Below are 14,143 nucleotides of genomic sequence, written 5' to 3'. Positions count from 1 at the left end.
GTCTTATTCCGAATCAATACATCGCGTAAATTTACGAAAAAAATTTGCGAGCCATAAAATTATACGTTGAAAATTTTAATTTGATATGAACTATTTGCAACTTTCAATATATATATTATTATTATTTTGTTCTTTTCATATCTGCTCTAATGATACTTTATCAACCGAGTAAAGAAACCGCGGGAAAAATAAAATTTTATACACGATGAATTTCAATGATTAACTAGATCGATATTTGATTCGATTCGATGGAAAAAAGAGAATTTCTCTGTTATAGAAAGATGCAGTATTTACAGCAACATATTAGCCTTATAATAAATTATGCAAAAAGAAATTAATTTCAGTTATAGTTAGCAGTATGATATATTACTGACAGATACTTCGATCATGGCATTTTTCCAATTACTTCTTAAAGCCAGGAAGCTAGAAAAAGCTAGGGTAAAATACGAGGATGAAAAGTTCTTATCGATTGAGATTTCAAAAGGTGCCAAGCCTAAATACACTTTGAAACAGAAATTCCGACGAAAGAAACTCTTGTGAGCTTCAAAATTGACCCACTTATTCTACCTTCTTTTATGTATAAAATCCTTAGACTATATTTCAACGATATTGACAGCTTGAAGAAAAAGGTTAAAAAGTTCTTTGACAAAATCCTTTCGGTACCAAAGAATTCTTGGTCTTACAAAAAGATTATTGCAATTCGTACCGATGGCACTTTGGAGAATTTCGTAGCGAAGAGTCTCTTTGGTTTCATCAGTGGTATACTCCTCACCTACATGTTCTTCGTGTTTTTCGTTTTTCAATTAAATTTCAAGCTATCATCCGCGACAACAATTTGTACGATAATAGGAGTGATACTCACGATTGGCCTCGCTTTTTCTTATCGAATACGGTAAGTACACTTATCATTTTTGCCAATTTTGCACACCCTCGTGCACGATTTAAAAGTTTATCTATAAAAATTTTACAGATGCGTCGTGTTACTCTTGCTGCCACAGTTTTTTTCCAAACGAGGAAGACAAGCTCTGATGGCGTACGCTTTTATTTTAGCATTGACTGGACCAGTGAAGAACACTTTGCACAACACTAGTGTACTCACAGAATCATTGGCCTGTGCACAAGTATGCTGTCACCTTGCCAGTATAATTCAGCAATTAAGAATGCGTGTTATTTAGGAACAATTAAAAGAAGCAGTGAAGACAGTGATCGATCTAGCAAAGCAGCCATTTTATGCTTTGCGAGATGCCATTTCGAAAGTCATCAAATCAGTGAAAGTAGTAGTGAAGAAAATTAAGCAGACACTGGTCGCGATTAAGAGACTTGTTCTCAGTATACGTACGCTTAATTTTTCTAAATAATTACCACTATATTTTACAATAGCCTCTTTTCTTTCAGTCAAAGTAATCACTTCCGTATTCCAATGGCTGGGCAGTGTAATAAATATATGCAACAAGAAACTAGGCACCCCTTTCGACAGGTGTCAAAGGGTATTCGAGGGTGCAGTGGCTGATTGCAAAGCGAAATTGGGACCCTATTTCGGTGTCGTTTGCAATATAACTTACATAGTCAGTACCCTATGCTACATAGTTAAACCATTGGATTTCATATGCATGCTAGTCTCTTACGTAGCAGACACTGTGGTTGGTGCTGTACGAACCAGTAAACATTATTCCTGATAACTGAATCAACATTTATCTGATCATTTATTGACGGTCTACTGTAAATATTATCGTTCGTAGAAATTAAAAAATTCACGATGCACATGAAGGCAATGTTCTACGTCAAAGTGAAGTTCTCTCATTCGTTTCACTTCGAGACTAATCAAAGCAAAACTGTGGGGGAAGTGTCTACTAGTATCGCTACGGAAGTAAGATCCAGAACGGATGCACTTTTTGGATTCTTTGATTGGATGAGTTTCGTCACCTCCTTCTTCACTTTCTTCATTTTGCTTAGGTAAAAGTACTAGAATACTTTCACGAGCTTCGATAAAATAAAAAATATTTCTAGGGTGATGCGTTATCGCTACAAATGGCTAACTAGCGAACGTTTCGATAATCGATACATAACCGATGATCTACGCACCATTGATCTAATAAGAGCTCGACAGGATAAGGAAACTGTCTTACCGCTTAATCCTCGAGAAAGAAATAAATACGTACCCCTATCCTCCGTCATGTTGATCAAACCTGAACGACTTAAATTAGGAAGATCTGCAGTGTTTTTGTTTTTGGCCACTGTTAAACTCGGCTCTTATATGATCATCGATTATAGTCTTTATTGGGTATTGAAGACTATCCAACTCTATGGACGATTTCAAAGTAAGGTAATACCAATTTTCAATTCATCGTTCAATTTCTATCGTTCATGATTGATTTAAATAGAACACTTTGAATAATTTATTTATGAAAAATAATCAAATAGGTCGAACGACCAAGCGTGGTGACCATCCACGTTTCCGGAGATGGATATCTATCAGACCTGTACAGAAGCATCGTGAAAGCCTTCACTCCGCAGGGACAAGGTTCAGAAATCGATACGATGTTGTGTCTTCCGGCTCCCGTGACACCGGACCTAGACAAATACACTCAAATCATTACCCTGATCATATTCTGTTGGCTGATGGCATTTTTAGAACCGTACGGTTTACGACTGAGACAAGTGGTCATGTGTCAGTATTATCCGGACCGAGCTAAACAAAGAGCAGCCTGGTTGTACAATCACATAATCAGGTATTGGTACCCGCTTCACGTTCATTTCGAAAGCTCATTATCGGCTCGCGAATGAAACCAGGTCGAGGGGAAGCTTTCTCAAGTTCGCCAGACGTCAACTGCGCCGGAAGTTCGGTCTGGCCGAGGGAGAAAAGATCGAAAGAGTGACTCTGAAAGAGAGATTGTGGGCAACGTTACCGTGTCTGAGGGTTCTCTTTCCTATGAAGCAAAGGATGTGTCTTCTATGCGGCGCTGTGGAACGGGATGATAATTTGCATATCAAGTGCCCGACTCCTGGCTGCGTCGGACTATATTGCTCCCAGTGTTTCGCTGATTTGCAGAATCTGTGCACTATTTGTCAGAGTCCAGTGGAATATGGTGACCTGTCCGACATGAGTGAAGAATTGTGGGTTAATTAGATCCTCGAGTGTTGAATGATTTTCTGGTAACAGATTTGTGTAATACAGTGATTCTTCTGATGATCAATTGCCGGTGATCAAAGTAGAGCCAGCTAAGCCTGAGGAAGAAGAAGAGGAGCCATTATTGGAGGAAGAAGAAACAGTGATCGAAGAAGAGGAAGAGGAGCAGACGGAGGAACCAACGGAGGAGCCAACGGAGGAGCAAACAGTGGAGCCAGAAGAAGAAAGAACGGAAGTTGAGGTTGAGGAAGAAGAAAAAGTGAAGAAAGATTTATCGAAGGAGGAAGAAAAAGTGGAAAAAGAAGTAGCTCAGCAGACGGATGATAAATACGTAGAAGTCGTAGATCGAAGCTCTGAATCTAGTTACAGTTATAGTAAGAATTTGACATAGAATCTGAAAAATTGAAAGCTTTGGTAATTATTTATTTCAGCATATCAAGACGAATCTCCTCAGGAAGTGGAAACTGAGAAACGCAGAGAGCCATTCAAAGACTTGGAAGCGCAGAAAATTAGAGACGACGTGACGATCCAAGTACGTTTGAAAGAATCTTGTTAATCTCGAAAATCTATCACGTGCGAGCTCTTCTCCAGATATTCAACGAACCGTTCATAAAAGACACTTCCTCGAGCTGTGATTCCCCGTCTGGTTTCGTTGTGAGGGCACGTAGGAAGGTTTGTGCTAGATTGAAAAAGAGGAAACCTCGCGAGAAAGATTCCGATTCGTCAACTTCGATCGCCGACACGGAATCATGGTCGACCGAGGAGGTCGACGAGGAAGAAGTGATACATATAGAAGTGGACGATAGCTCGGAAGAATTACTTCCGAAGGATCGAAAGGATAAGGAGAAACGAGGTCGTATAAATAAAATCGTCAGCGCGGTCGCGAGGATTCCTTGGCTTGGTAAAGCAGAAGTATGAACTGTTCTGAATCCTCTCTAATTCTTCGACATCCTCAATTTCAACGTTATTTCACCTCTGAAAAATCTTCAAATTCTTTTCTCCCAAAAAGGGGAGGATTAGACTTAAATTCGAAAATGAAATAATTACAATATTTCACGTGTGAATCTTGATTTTCATTTCTTCTAATAGGATGATCAAAAATGTAGAGGTTTACAAAGGAAACGACCATCTCTGATGAACAGGATCGTAAGCATGCTTCATAAAAAGCAATCAATGCCAGTCCAATCGTACAGAAGAAGTAGAAAGACAAAGGATTCATGGTCCTCTTCCACTTCCTGTGACGATGAACAGGAAACTCTGTTAAGTAGTAGAGATGATAGACACCTAACGAGACGAAGAATTAAAAGAACAACAGATGAATCTGATGAAGCGAAGAATTTAAATCTGAGACATCCGTGTGAAAAGAGATTCACTACGAAAAGATTGCCTAGGTAATTTCGTTAATTTTCATTATTAATTGTGATTATTTTATATGGAGGTGTGGTGATATAGGTATTTGGAGTCTACTGCGAGAAGTACTTCGTATTTTGAAGTAGACGAGACCGAGGATTCGCGAACTGCAAGAAAATGCGTTCGACGAGTAGATGATATCAATAAATTGTCGAGCAAAGGGTCTTCGGATGTGAAAAAGAGAGATTATTGGAATATAACAGAGGATGATGAATTAATAGTAAGATGAATTAATAATAAAAATGAATAAATTATAGGTAAATATATTTTATGTCATTTTAGGGACCTTGTTCTTGTACGTCTGAGATCACGTATGACACAACTGGAGACAGAGAAATTTTGGAAATGACCACCATATCAGAACATACTGACGATACTAAAAAACATATCAAGGAAACGGAAACGGAAGGTACAATGACTATTTCAGAAAGTGAAATGGATTATACTGATGAAACGGATGAGGTGGAAATTTCGAGGAAAGCTGATGATGCAAAGGGTACTATTAAATATCCTGATGAGTTTGATGATACAAAGGATACTATTAAATATCCTGATGAAACTGACGATACAAAGGATACTATTAAATATCCTGATGAATCTGATGATTTCTCTGAATATAAGAAATCAGTAGATTTGAAAGACAAGAAAGAAGCAGGGAAAGGATTGAGTAAAAAGCCAGAAAAGAAAGTTAAAACTAAAGTTACGAAGACTAAAATAATTTCTGCACCTCCAAAAGAAGATACAGAAAAAGTTGCAGAGATTCCTGCTCCGACGTATGACCCATTAGCAGGTTTAGAATTATATGGCGTTAGTTATAAACCGAAAGAAAGACCTGCACCTAGGAAACAGAAAACAGACATAGAAAGAGAAGTTGAAGAAACTGAAGAAACTGAAGAAACGAAAGCTACGAGAACTAAACAGAAAAGTAATATAATTTCTGCACCCCCAGAAGAAGATACAGAAAATATTATAGAGATTCCAAGACATAGAGGCGGTGGCTCAGTATATGATCCATTAGCAGGATTAGAATTATATGGTGTTAATTATAAATCGAAAGGAAGATCTGCACCTGTAAGGCAAGAAATAGATGCAGAGAAGAAAGCTGAAGAAGTTGTAGAAGTTGAGAAGACTGAAGAAGCAGAAGAAATTGAAAAGATTGAAAAAACTGAAGAAATTGAAAAGACTGAAGAAGCTGAAGAAACTGAAAAGACCACAGAAAAGGAATTAGGAAAAGATGTTGTGAAAGAAGGGACAAAGCAAGCTGCAAAATTAAAAGTTGATAAATCTACAGATTTACCTGACAGAAGTAGGTCTACTCAAACAAAGTTGCAGAGTCGTGATAAGGATATGAAAAGCAAATATGTTAAGAGAGTTTCAGATGCTCCAGATACAAAAGAATCTAGAAAAATGTCTAAAGAACCTGAGAAGATATTGACGTCTCAGGAATTGATTAAAAAAGAGAAAAAGAAGAAACATCAAAAGAGGTGATTTATCAAAATATTTCATGATTCTTTTTTAGAAATCTTTCAATAATTAATTTTCATTAGATACAAAGAAAAGGACCTTCTTAAACCTTGTACCTCAAAAAGAAGAAAACGTAGTTGCTCAAAAAGAAGAAAACATAGTTGCTCAAAAAGAAGAAAATGTAGTTGCTCAGAAAAATCGACGTTAACTGAAGATGAAGAATTCCACGCGTAAAAATAATTTTCATTAATTAAGTATAGGAGAATTGTAGACAAAATGTAATTTTTTTTTCAACAATATAGATCGCAGTTTGAAGATAGAGAGCTACCTCCAGAACCAACACAGAAGTATCCAAAAGAAGAATATTGTCCTGGAAAATCAGGAAGGCCATTTTCAGGATTTCAGGAATCAGAAAAATGGGAATCACATGGGAACGCATACTCTCCTTACGATTCCCATACAATGGGAACATATAGAAGATATCCTGAGCAATCTTGCAGCACGTATGAAAGGTGCACATTTAAAAAGAAATAAATTGGTTCAATTAAAAGAACACAAAAAATTATATTTCAGTCCCCGTCATTTTAGTCCACGAAGTTATGAGTTCGCTCATCAAGACCCCAGAAAAATGATCCATCCAGAATCAACGGAGCAAGGTTTTGAAATGCCTATGGTAAAGAAATATTTGCCAATGTATCAGAGTCCAGAATTGATCGAAGAATTGAAAAGACACGATCGAATAAGACTGATTCGAGAAAGAGAGGCTAGGGAACGTGAAATTGCAAGTTCACCAGGTTCAATTTCCACGTGTTCCAGAATGGAAGCTCCGAGGACCAATCGTAGCATTGTATGCGATTATTTGACACCTGTAAGAAATTAGAATTTTAAGAAACATAGATTTGAATTTTCGTTTCATTCAATTTTATTTTAAGAGCAAGATAGCCAAGGAAAAAGATATTTTTCCTTATCAAGAGACTCAAGCTTACAAGAACGTGTTACGTGAATTTCAAAGAAGAACCTCTCGTCAAGAGGCCTATAAAAAATCAGATACCATACCTTTGATGCATTTATCTAAGAAAGCAGATAAAAGTAAACAGGTAGAACTACTATATCCACCTAAAAGTCGAAGAAGATCTGACGCTGTGAAAAAATTTGCTAAAAGAATGATTGCACCTTTCAAGGTACCTTAATAATTATAATATATAGGGTGTCCCGTAACTGGTGGTACAAGCGAGTAGGAGGTGATTCTACGTGAAAAATTGAATCGAAAGTGTAGAATAAAATTTTATCATATGACGCTTTATTTTCGAGAAAAATAAGTTTGAAAAATCGAGTACGCGTGTACTTGATTTAGCTTTAGTTCGACGGATTTTACTATCTTACTGTTCCGAGTAGGAGAGTACTTACTTCCATGCTTCTTGCAATGTTTACTGAGGCTGAAGCTGATCCAAGTACTCGACAAATTTTCAAACTTATTTTTTTCGAAAATAAAGCGTCATATGAAAAAATTTTATTCTACATTTTCAATTCAATTTTTCATGTAGAATCACCCCCTATTTGCTTGTACCACCAGTTACGGGGCACCCTGTATATATTTGATATTATTCGATATAGTATGATAATTATTGATTGGGTATCGATCACTAATAAACTATAATAAATTTCCTAATGATTTGCTTGCAGCCAGTCCCGTGTGAAAAACACAAGCAAAAGGCTGTTCCTCGTTCGACGTTTAAAAAAAAGGGTGAAACGTGTGATGAGTGTTCGTTCGATCCAGAAATTTTCATCGAGATATCATCTGTTTGCGATTGCAGCGAGAAGACAGAAAAATCTGATGGGTCTACATCCGCCGATGAAACGACAGATAACGAGTCACCACGATGAGTGAGGTAAACGTACTCGATAAGAGGTCTCCTCGACAACACGTCAGTACGAAGTTAATTTTATCATATTTCGTCATTTTTATCGACGTAAGGAGATCGTCGATTGTTTGGAGTCGTTTATCTAACCTACAGAATGAACGCGTACCGGAAGAAAAATTAGCAATATGTGTTCGCGATAAGAGGAGATCGATGCACTTTCGTTCGAAACGACAGCAAATTACACGAGTTTCGGCGATGTCGACAACAACGAGAGATAATTTAAGCACCCAAGTAAAAATTTTTCAAAACGGGAAAGACGACGTTGAATTCGATGTAGATAGAAGGAAAAAGAAAAAGCGAAAGGATTGAATTTTTGCAAAATGGGTCTGGGAAAATTGTTGAGTTTCAAGAAATCAAAACCGAAACAGGATCCACCGGAGAAGAAGAAAGATGCGCCAACTGCGAAACAGCAAACAGAGGCTACAAAAATTAACAAAGCAAATGTAGTTTACCCCTTTCACGATGTAAAGGCGACTAGTTTCCCTCCTCCTCTGTCAATAGACGCGTCGGTGTACACTGATCCTAAAAATTTAATCACTGCACACTCCGAGAATGAAAAGGTACCTGGAAATTCTGATAAAAATGGTAAACAAATCTTACAGAAGGATGAAAAAAAGAAGGAGGATAAAATCAAGGATAAAATTGAGGATAAAATCGAGGATAAAATTGAGGATAAAATCGAGGATGATAAGAAAAGATACTCCTTCGAACATAAAGTTTGTGATTCAAAAACTTGCACTAAGGAAAAATGTAACTCAGATACATGTGTGAAGGATAGAATCGATACTTTTAAGAAACCAAGTGACGTGACAGATAAAATTGGCCAGGATAAATTGACGGAAATGATTAATACTTCGATCAAGGAAGCGATGCAAACGATCGTGAAGCAATGTAGAATGGTATTTAAGATGCAAGTATCCAAGATACTTAAACACTTTCGTAAAATCTTCATTTTTACTCTGAAAGATAGTTTTAAGGTATAATGGTATATTTTTGAAAAACAGGACGATGAAAAGGAACATAATAAACAATTGAAAGATGACAAATTAGTGTGTCATACAAAAGGTAAATACGAGTATAGACCGCGTCGAAGGTCTCCCAAAAGTGGTTTAAAACCGAGTTACTTCCGGGAGAAGCACCACGCTGTTCGTTCAAAAAGAATGCACGAGGGGAAGATAAAAGGTCACGATAAGAAAGGTATTGAGATCGAAGGGACGGGGAGTAAAAAACACTCGAAATTGGCGAGCGATTGTCGAACCGATAATCGTAGGATGACCGGAAACGTGAATATCTATATCTGCTCGGAAACCAACGAGAATACACAGGTAAGTCAGGACGCATCTGGTGTGTCATCGCTTCCAAGCTTTCCATCACAGATAATATTTAATTTGCTAAAATAATGATATTCATTTATAGCCGTGCATATCCAAAAAACCTGAGCAGCCGTGCACAGAATCGAGTTCGGAAACAACCACGGACCGATCGAAGATATGTTCGAGTAAACTTGTGACCTGCATCCGAAACAAGCGCAGGAAATGCAAAGAACAAAAATCATTGGATCTTCTTCCGCAAAAAGAGGAAAGCAGCGACAACAGCAACATATCCAGCCTCGTTTCGAAATCCACAGATTCTAACATCGTGATAGGAGAAGAAAGTAACGATTTCCTTGTGTGCAAGGATACAGAGTCCACTTTAACCGAATGCGAATGCAAGGACAGTAGCAACAGCGATGCAACGATAAATGGATCGGATGAATCTTTCACAAGATCGAAGTACGTCGTGTGTGATAGCGTAGAAAAGCCTTGTTCCACGATTTATCCTTCGAAAATTCATTCGAAATCAGACACCGATGAGTGGTCGTCGAAATCAGTCTGCAGCAGTCGAAACGATGATTACACCTCCCTGGATCGGCAACGTGGAATCGTGTTGTGTGATAAAAAGCCTGAATTTGACTACAGTAATTATAATAATTTGAAAGAGAGAAGGAAGTTCCCGAAGGCTTGCAGATGTCGTAAACAAAATCGGGAACCCGTTGGTGATAGACGGTGCAGTTGTGGTGGAAAGAGACGAAGGGCGATGGAAAAAGAAAATTGTGTTCAGCCATTGTCAACCTGCGCTTGTATTGCTGAGGAAGAAGAGGAGGATGTGTGTATGGATGTTGAAACTTGTAAGAAATCAGTGGAAGATCCGGTAAGCGTTTGTCGAGATGCTTCTAAAAGTTTAGAAGAACCTGTAGAAAAATTTGTAGCGTGTACCAAAAAAAGTGCTGGGAAAGAGAAAGAAAAGGAAAGTGAACAAATTGATGAAGAAACAGAGGAAGAGAAGAAAGAAAATTTAGAGAAAGTGCCAGCTCCTCCATCGACGCCTCGAAAATTGATAAGACCCGAAGCTTTGGTGCTAAAAAATATTTTAAAGCAGCAGAATAAGCTAGCTGCGCAAACTATTGATCAAACTAATACTAATCCAGCTCCATTGACTAAAACAAATGCAATAGAAAATAAAATGAATCCGTCGAGTAACAATGCAAATAATTCTCAAACGAAAGCTGAGCCAGCATTTTTAAAAAGATTCAACCTGAAGGAGCAGCATAAATTTATAAAAAAATCAGAGGTTGAAAAAGAACAGACCCCTTCACAGAAACCGGAAGACAAAACGCAGGAAGTTAAAGAGAATGAAGAAGATAAAGGTGCCAGGAAGTCCTTCCAGGAAAAAATGAAGAGTAGCATGTTCTATAAGAGTTTCAGAAAAGTTCTCGAGAAAAAGGAAAGTCCAGAAAGAAAATCTAAGGAGGAAGATAAGGTCGGTGAAGATACGAAGGGCAGCGCCGACAAAAAAGATTCTAAAGACCCGAAAGAGAAGGAAAAATTTTTTCATAAAATGATGAAAGGGAAAAAGAATAAGCATGAAACAAACGTTTCACAGAAGATTTCTGAAAATGATGCTGATTCCAAGCCTGTTGAATCAATAAAGATTGAAGAAGAAAAGAAGAATATGAAAGAGGAAACTTCTGCTATTAAAGAAAAGGAAGAAAAGGTAAAATTATCGACCACGATGGTTAGTAACAAACCTTCTCCTCCTTTAATTAAAGATACTAAAGTTGAAGAAATGAAACAGATAAATCCTGAAAAATCTGAAAAAGTATCTGAGTCTTGGGATTCGAAGAAGATCGAACCTGGACCACCAAAGGACCCAGAAATTCGACAGAAACCCGATGACCGAGAAACAAAGAAACCAGAAACTCGAAAATCTCTGACGGAAGACAAACGTATAAAAATTGACCTACCTTCTGAAGCAGCTACTGTGTGCGCCCAATGCGTACGAAGGAAGTCATTAAATCAAGAATCGAAACAATGTTCGCAGATTCACGTATCAGAACCCCATACAACCTGTGTGAATCCAAACTTTATAAGATGTACAGATATTAATGAAAATTGTACCGTGGGTAATGAGAGCAGATGCACATGTTGTTACTTACCAATGTCACAGAGCACTAATGAATGTACAAATCATCCGAAGAGCTGTTTGAAAAAAGAGAGACAGTTTCGTTGTCCGAATTCTCAGGAAACCAGTTCTTCGATTCCTTGTTACGATAAGAGGAATTGGGCAGAGTGTGGGTGCAGAAGGGCGCTTTGTTGCGAGGGTTGTCGAAGGCCAAGGACCGAGTGCAGGTACATTTCTCCTTCCCTGAAAATGAAATTTTATGGTTAGTCGAAAAGAAATTGATCAACAAAATAATTTTACTGATCAAACAGTTGCAGGTCCACCTATGTACCCTGCGCTAATTGTTGCAAACCTAGAAGCAAGTGCTCGTGCAAATCAATTTGCAAAACCAGAAGCACCTGCGGACACATGAGGTCGATGTTTTGTCTATATTGCGACAATCCTCGGGAAACGTGTACGTGTAGAGCGCCGTTGCGAAAATGCTCGTACTGCGAATTGTCGATAGACCTGTGCAGGTGCGAGGAACGGAAGACGATTTGCGATGGAAGACCGGTCCTGACCGAGGCCGATAACGATCGCACCATGTACGTTACCGCGTGGAAACCGAGGGAAGAGATACGACGTTACTTCTCGAGAAACTTGGACGTTCTTCGAACCGATTCTATCAATGAATGCTGGTGCCATGAAAAGCTGAAACACCACAACTCCGATGACCTTCCTTATCAACGTTTGAGCGTCTTCTCTGACGTGATGGACGAGCTGCAGCAGAAGTTGAGCGAGTCTTCGTGCTGCACTCGTTGCAGGAAGATTCCCTGTTGCTGCAATCCTAACGAGGGAAAGATAAAATGCTGTGTCAGGTGGTTTCATTATTTATTATTACCGAGTGCAAAGTTCGTCTTCAAATTCAAATATTAGATTGCTGCGTACTAATTGCATTTCATGACATGAAAGTATTGCAAAGTTGCACTTGTACCATATCAATTTAAAGTTTGTTCAATTTCTGATGTTCTGAAATTGAATGTAAAAATTTCAATCTTATTATAAATATTTATTCAGGGTAGTTTGTTGAAAGAAGAAGATAAAAGCTATTGAACGGTAAATGTTATAATTCAATACGATTCGATATTGTTGCAGTCCTAAAACAAGACGAAAGCTGGTAGCAGTATGCATGGAGAAGCCAAAGGTTAAATCAATGGGCAATTACAAGTGCGACACGGGCAAGGAAAAAAGCGATAGATCGAGAAAAATAATAGTATCCCTCTGTTGCGAGTGCAAATCTACACCGTGCAGATGCAAAAAGTCTAAATCGAATCAGAAGAAACCAAGAGCAAAGTGTTATTATTGCAAAAGCTCGCCTTGCATGTAAGTAATCACGTATCAAATAGAAATGCATGGATAAAGGATATAAACAAATTTAAAAATTAATAAAGAAAATATGAAGGCGGTTATAAATGGCGATCTAAGTACGTTTTAATTGCTCTAAAGGTAAATCAAGTACTTCCAGTTGACTTTTTCTCCCATTTGTTCTTTTTTTCCGCAGCTGCATTGCGACCGGAGAATGCAACAAACCGAGGCCGTGCAGGTGTAATGATTCACCTTGTCGCACGAAAGAGAAGGAAAAGGCACTGCGTGGAAAAACATCCACGAAACCAAAGAACAATGACGAAAAGATAATTTGTGTGCGGTAGAAAGTCACCTGTGATTATTTAACAGAAGAACACATTCGTATATCGTCGAAACGATCTAGTAACTGAGATCTTGACACGATAGCTGATGGATTTTATAGCTTTGATGATAAACAAAAGAAAGATTGATAAGTTGTTATTTTTTTAAGCGATTATTTAACCCCACAACACGTATTATAAGGAAATGATCTGGTAATCGGGATCTGAGATCAATTATTGATGATTTGTAAATGATAAAAAAGTAGGAATATTACCATGATTTTCCATGAATTAAAATTATTTACCTTGTTTATTAAACGCGTTCTTGAACATGTTTCTAAAGATTTCAGTCATCAAAGGTATTCAAGTAATATTGATTTTATAAATTATGTAATTTTGATAATGTTCCCTTGATTTAAGATTAAAACACTTTGTGTTTCATTTAAGAATAGATAGAAGTCTAGTTTCATTCAGCTTCCTTTCAAATCTTTCCCCGTTCCATTGAGATATTTCTTCGCTATTACGTTAATCAGAATGTGCGTGCGAAATATTACAAAATTGATTATGTGAATCGTAGCGATATCATCGAAGCAAATATTTAACTGTTCGAAGGTGGTATGCGTTTATCTCGTATCGTTTTTTATATCAAAAAATAACAGCAGTTGCTGTACACAATAGTAGGTATGTTGTTTTTTGAATCATATAACAGCTGTAAATTAAAATGAAAGACATACGCGTGCGTGATAAGAAACCCGAAATTATTCCGGTCGAAGGTAGTGGAATTAAAAACAAATTAATGCCACGAGTTTCGGAAAAAATGACGGAACAGTGAAAATAATTTGAAACGAATACAAATTGGGATAATAAATTCTAATATTGATTATAAAAAAATATAAAATAACCAGAATTTTCTGTCACAAAACCTTTCCTGTTTGAAATCATTAGGGATAGAGGATATCCTATAATTAAAATACAGGGTGATTCTCTCGCACCGCAACACAATAGCCGTCCCGCACAATGGAACTCTGCTGTGTTTGCAGGTAAAAAGACCCAGGGGCCATATCGCCGGACCCAAGACTGTTCTGTGTGTGTTTATGGCTGAGACGAAGACAAGA

At 37.6% G+C, this 14,143-nt stretch overlaps 3 protein-coding genes across 3 annotated transcripts; all 3 read left to right on the top strand.

The window, feature by feature from the left end:
• Positions 1–387: 387 nt before the first annotated feature.
• Positions 388–3,304, top strand: LOC114879977 (DC-STAMP domain-containing protein 2-like). The gene is made up of 9 exons (XM_046288707.1): positions 388–536; positions 617–892; positions 971–1,121; positions 1,176–1,335; positions 1,396–1,659; positions 1,740–1,953; positions 2,008–2,323; positions 2,422–2,729; positions 2,791–3,304. Exons 1-9 carry the CDS (start codon positions 388–390, stop codon positions 3,125–3,127), a joined length of 2,175 nt encoding a protein of 724 aa, XP_046144663.1. The 3' UTR covers positions 3,128–3,304.
• Positions 3,305–6,514: 3,210 nt separating this feature from the next.
• LOC123988453 lies at positions 6,515–8,392 on the top strand. Its single transcript, XM_046288635.1, has 3 exons — positions 6,515–6,848; positions 6,949–7,182; positions 7,685–8,392. Exons 1-3 carry the CDS (start codon positions 6,630–6,632, stop codon positions 7,883–7,885), a joined length of 654 nt encoding a protein of 217 aa, XP_046144591.1. The 5' UTR covers positions 6,515–6,629; the 3' UTR covers positions 7,886–8,392.
• Positions 8,393–8,838: 446 nt separating this feature from the next.
• LOC114879981 lies at positions 8,839–13,479 on the top strand. The gene is made up of 5 exons (XM_046288706.1): positions 8,839–9,269; positions 9,367–11,591; positions 11,676–12,221; positions 12,499–12,726; positions 12,905–13,479. The coding sequence occupies exons 1-5, from the start codon at positions 9,084–9,086 to the stop codon at positions 13,050–13,052; spliced, it is 3,333 nt and encodes a 1,110-aa protein (XP_046144662.1). The 5' UTR covers positions 8,839–9,083; the 3' UTR covers positions 13,053–13,479.
• Positions 13,480–14,143: the final 664 nt, after the last annotated feature.

Source organism: Osmia bicornis, chromosome 14, assembly GCF_907164935.1.
Source record: "Osmia bicornis bicornis chromosome 14, iOsmBic2.1, whole genome shotgun sequence".
Classification (NCBI taxonomy): domain Eukaryota; kingdom Metazoa; phylum Arthropoda; class Insecta; order Hymenoptera; family Megachilidae; genus Osmia; species Osmia bicornis.
The sequence above is the reverse complement of the archived record's forward strand: the minus strand, read 5'-3'. Positions and strand labels throughout refer to the sequence as shown.

Coding starts and splice junctions, on each gene's coding strand:
- LOC123988453 (XM_046288635.1), top strand. CDS start 6,630: ATGATCCATCCAGAATCAACGGAGCAAGGTTTTGAAATGCCTATGGTA. Junction 6,849..6,948: donor CGAGGACCAATCGTAGCATT/GTATGCGATTAT, acceptor AAGATAGCCAAG/GAAAAAGATATTTTTCCTTA. Junction 7,183..7,684: donor GAATGATTGCACCTTTCAAG/GTACCTTAATAA, acceptor ATTTGCTTGCAG/CCAGTCCCGTGTGAAAAACA.
- LOC114879981 (XM_046288706.1), top strand. CDS start 9,084: ATGCACGAGGGGAAGATAAAAGGTCACGATAAGAAAGGTATTGAGATC. Junction 11,592..11,675: donor AGGCCAAGGACCGAGTGCAG/GTACATTTCTCC, acceptor CTGATCAAACAG/TTGCAGGTCCACCTATGTAC. Junction 12,222..12,498: donor AAGATAAAATGCTGTGTCAG/GTGGTTTCATTA, acceptor ATATTGTTGCAG/TCCTAAAACAAGACGAAAGC.
- LOC114879977 (XM_046288707.1), top strand. CDS start 388: ATGGCATTTTTCCAATTACTTCTTAAAGCCAGGAAGCTAGAAAAAGCT. Junction 537..616: donor TTCCGACGAAAGAAACTCTT/GTGAGCTTCAAA, acceptor CGATATTGACAG/CTTGAAGAAAAAGGTTAAAA. Junction 2,324..2,421: donor ATGGACGATTTCAAAGTAAG/GTAATACCAATT, acceptor ATAATCAAATAG/GTCGAACGACCAAGCGTGGT.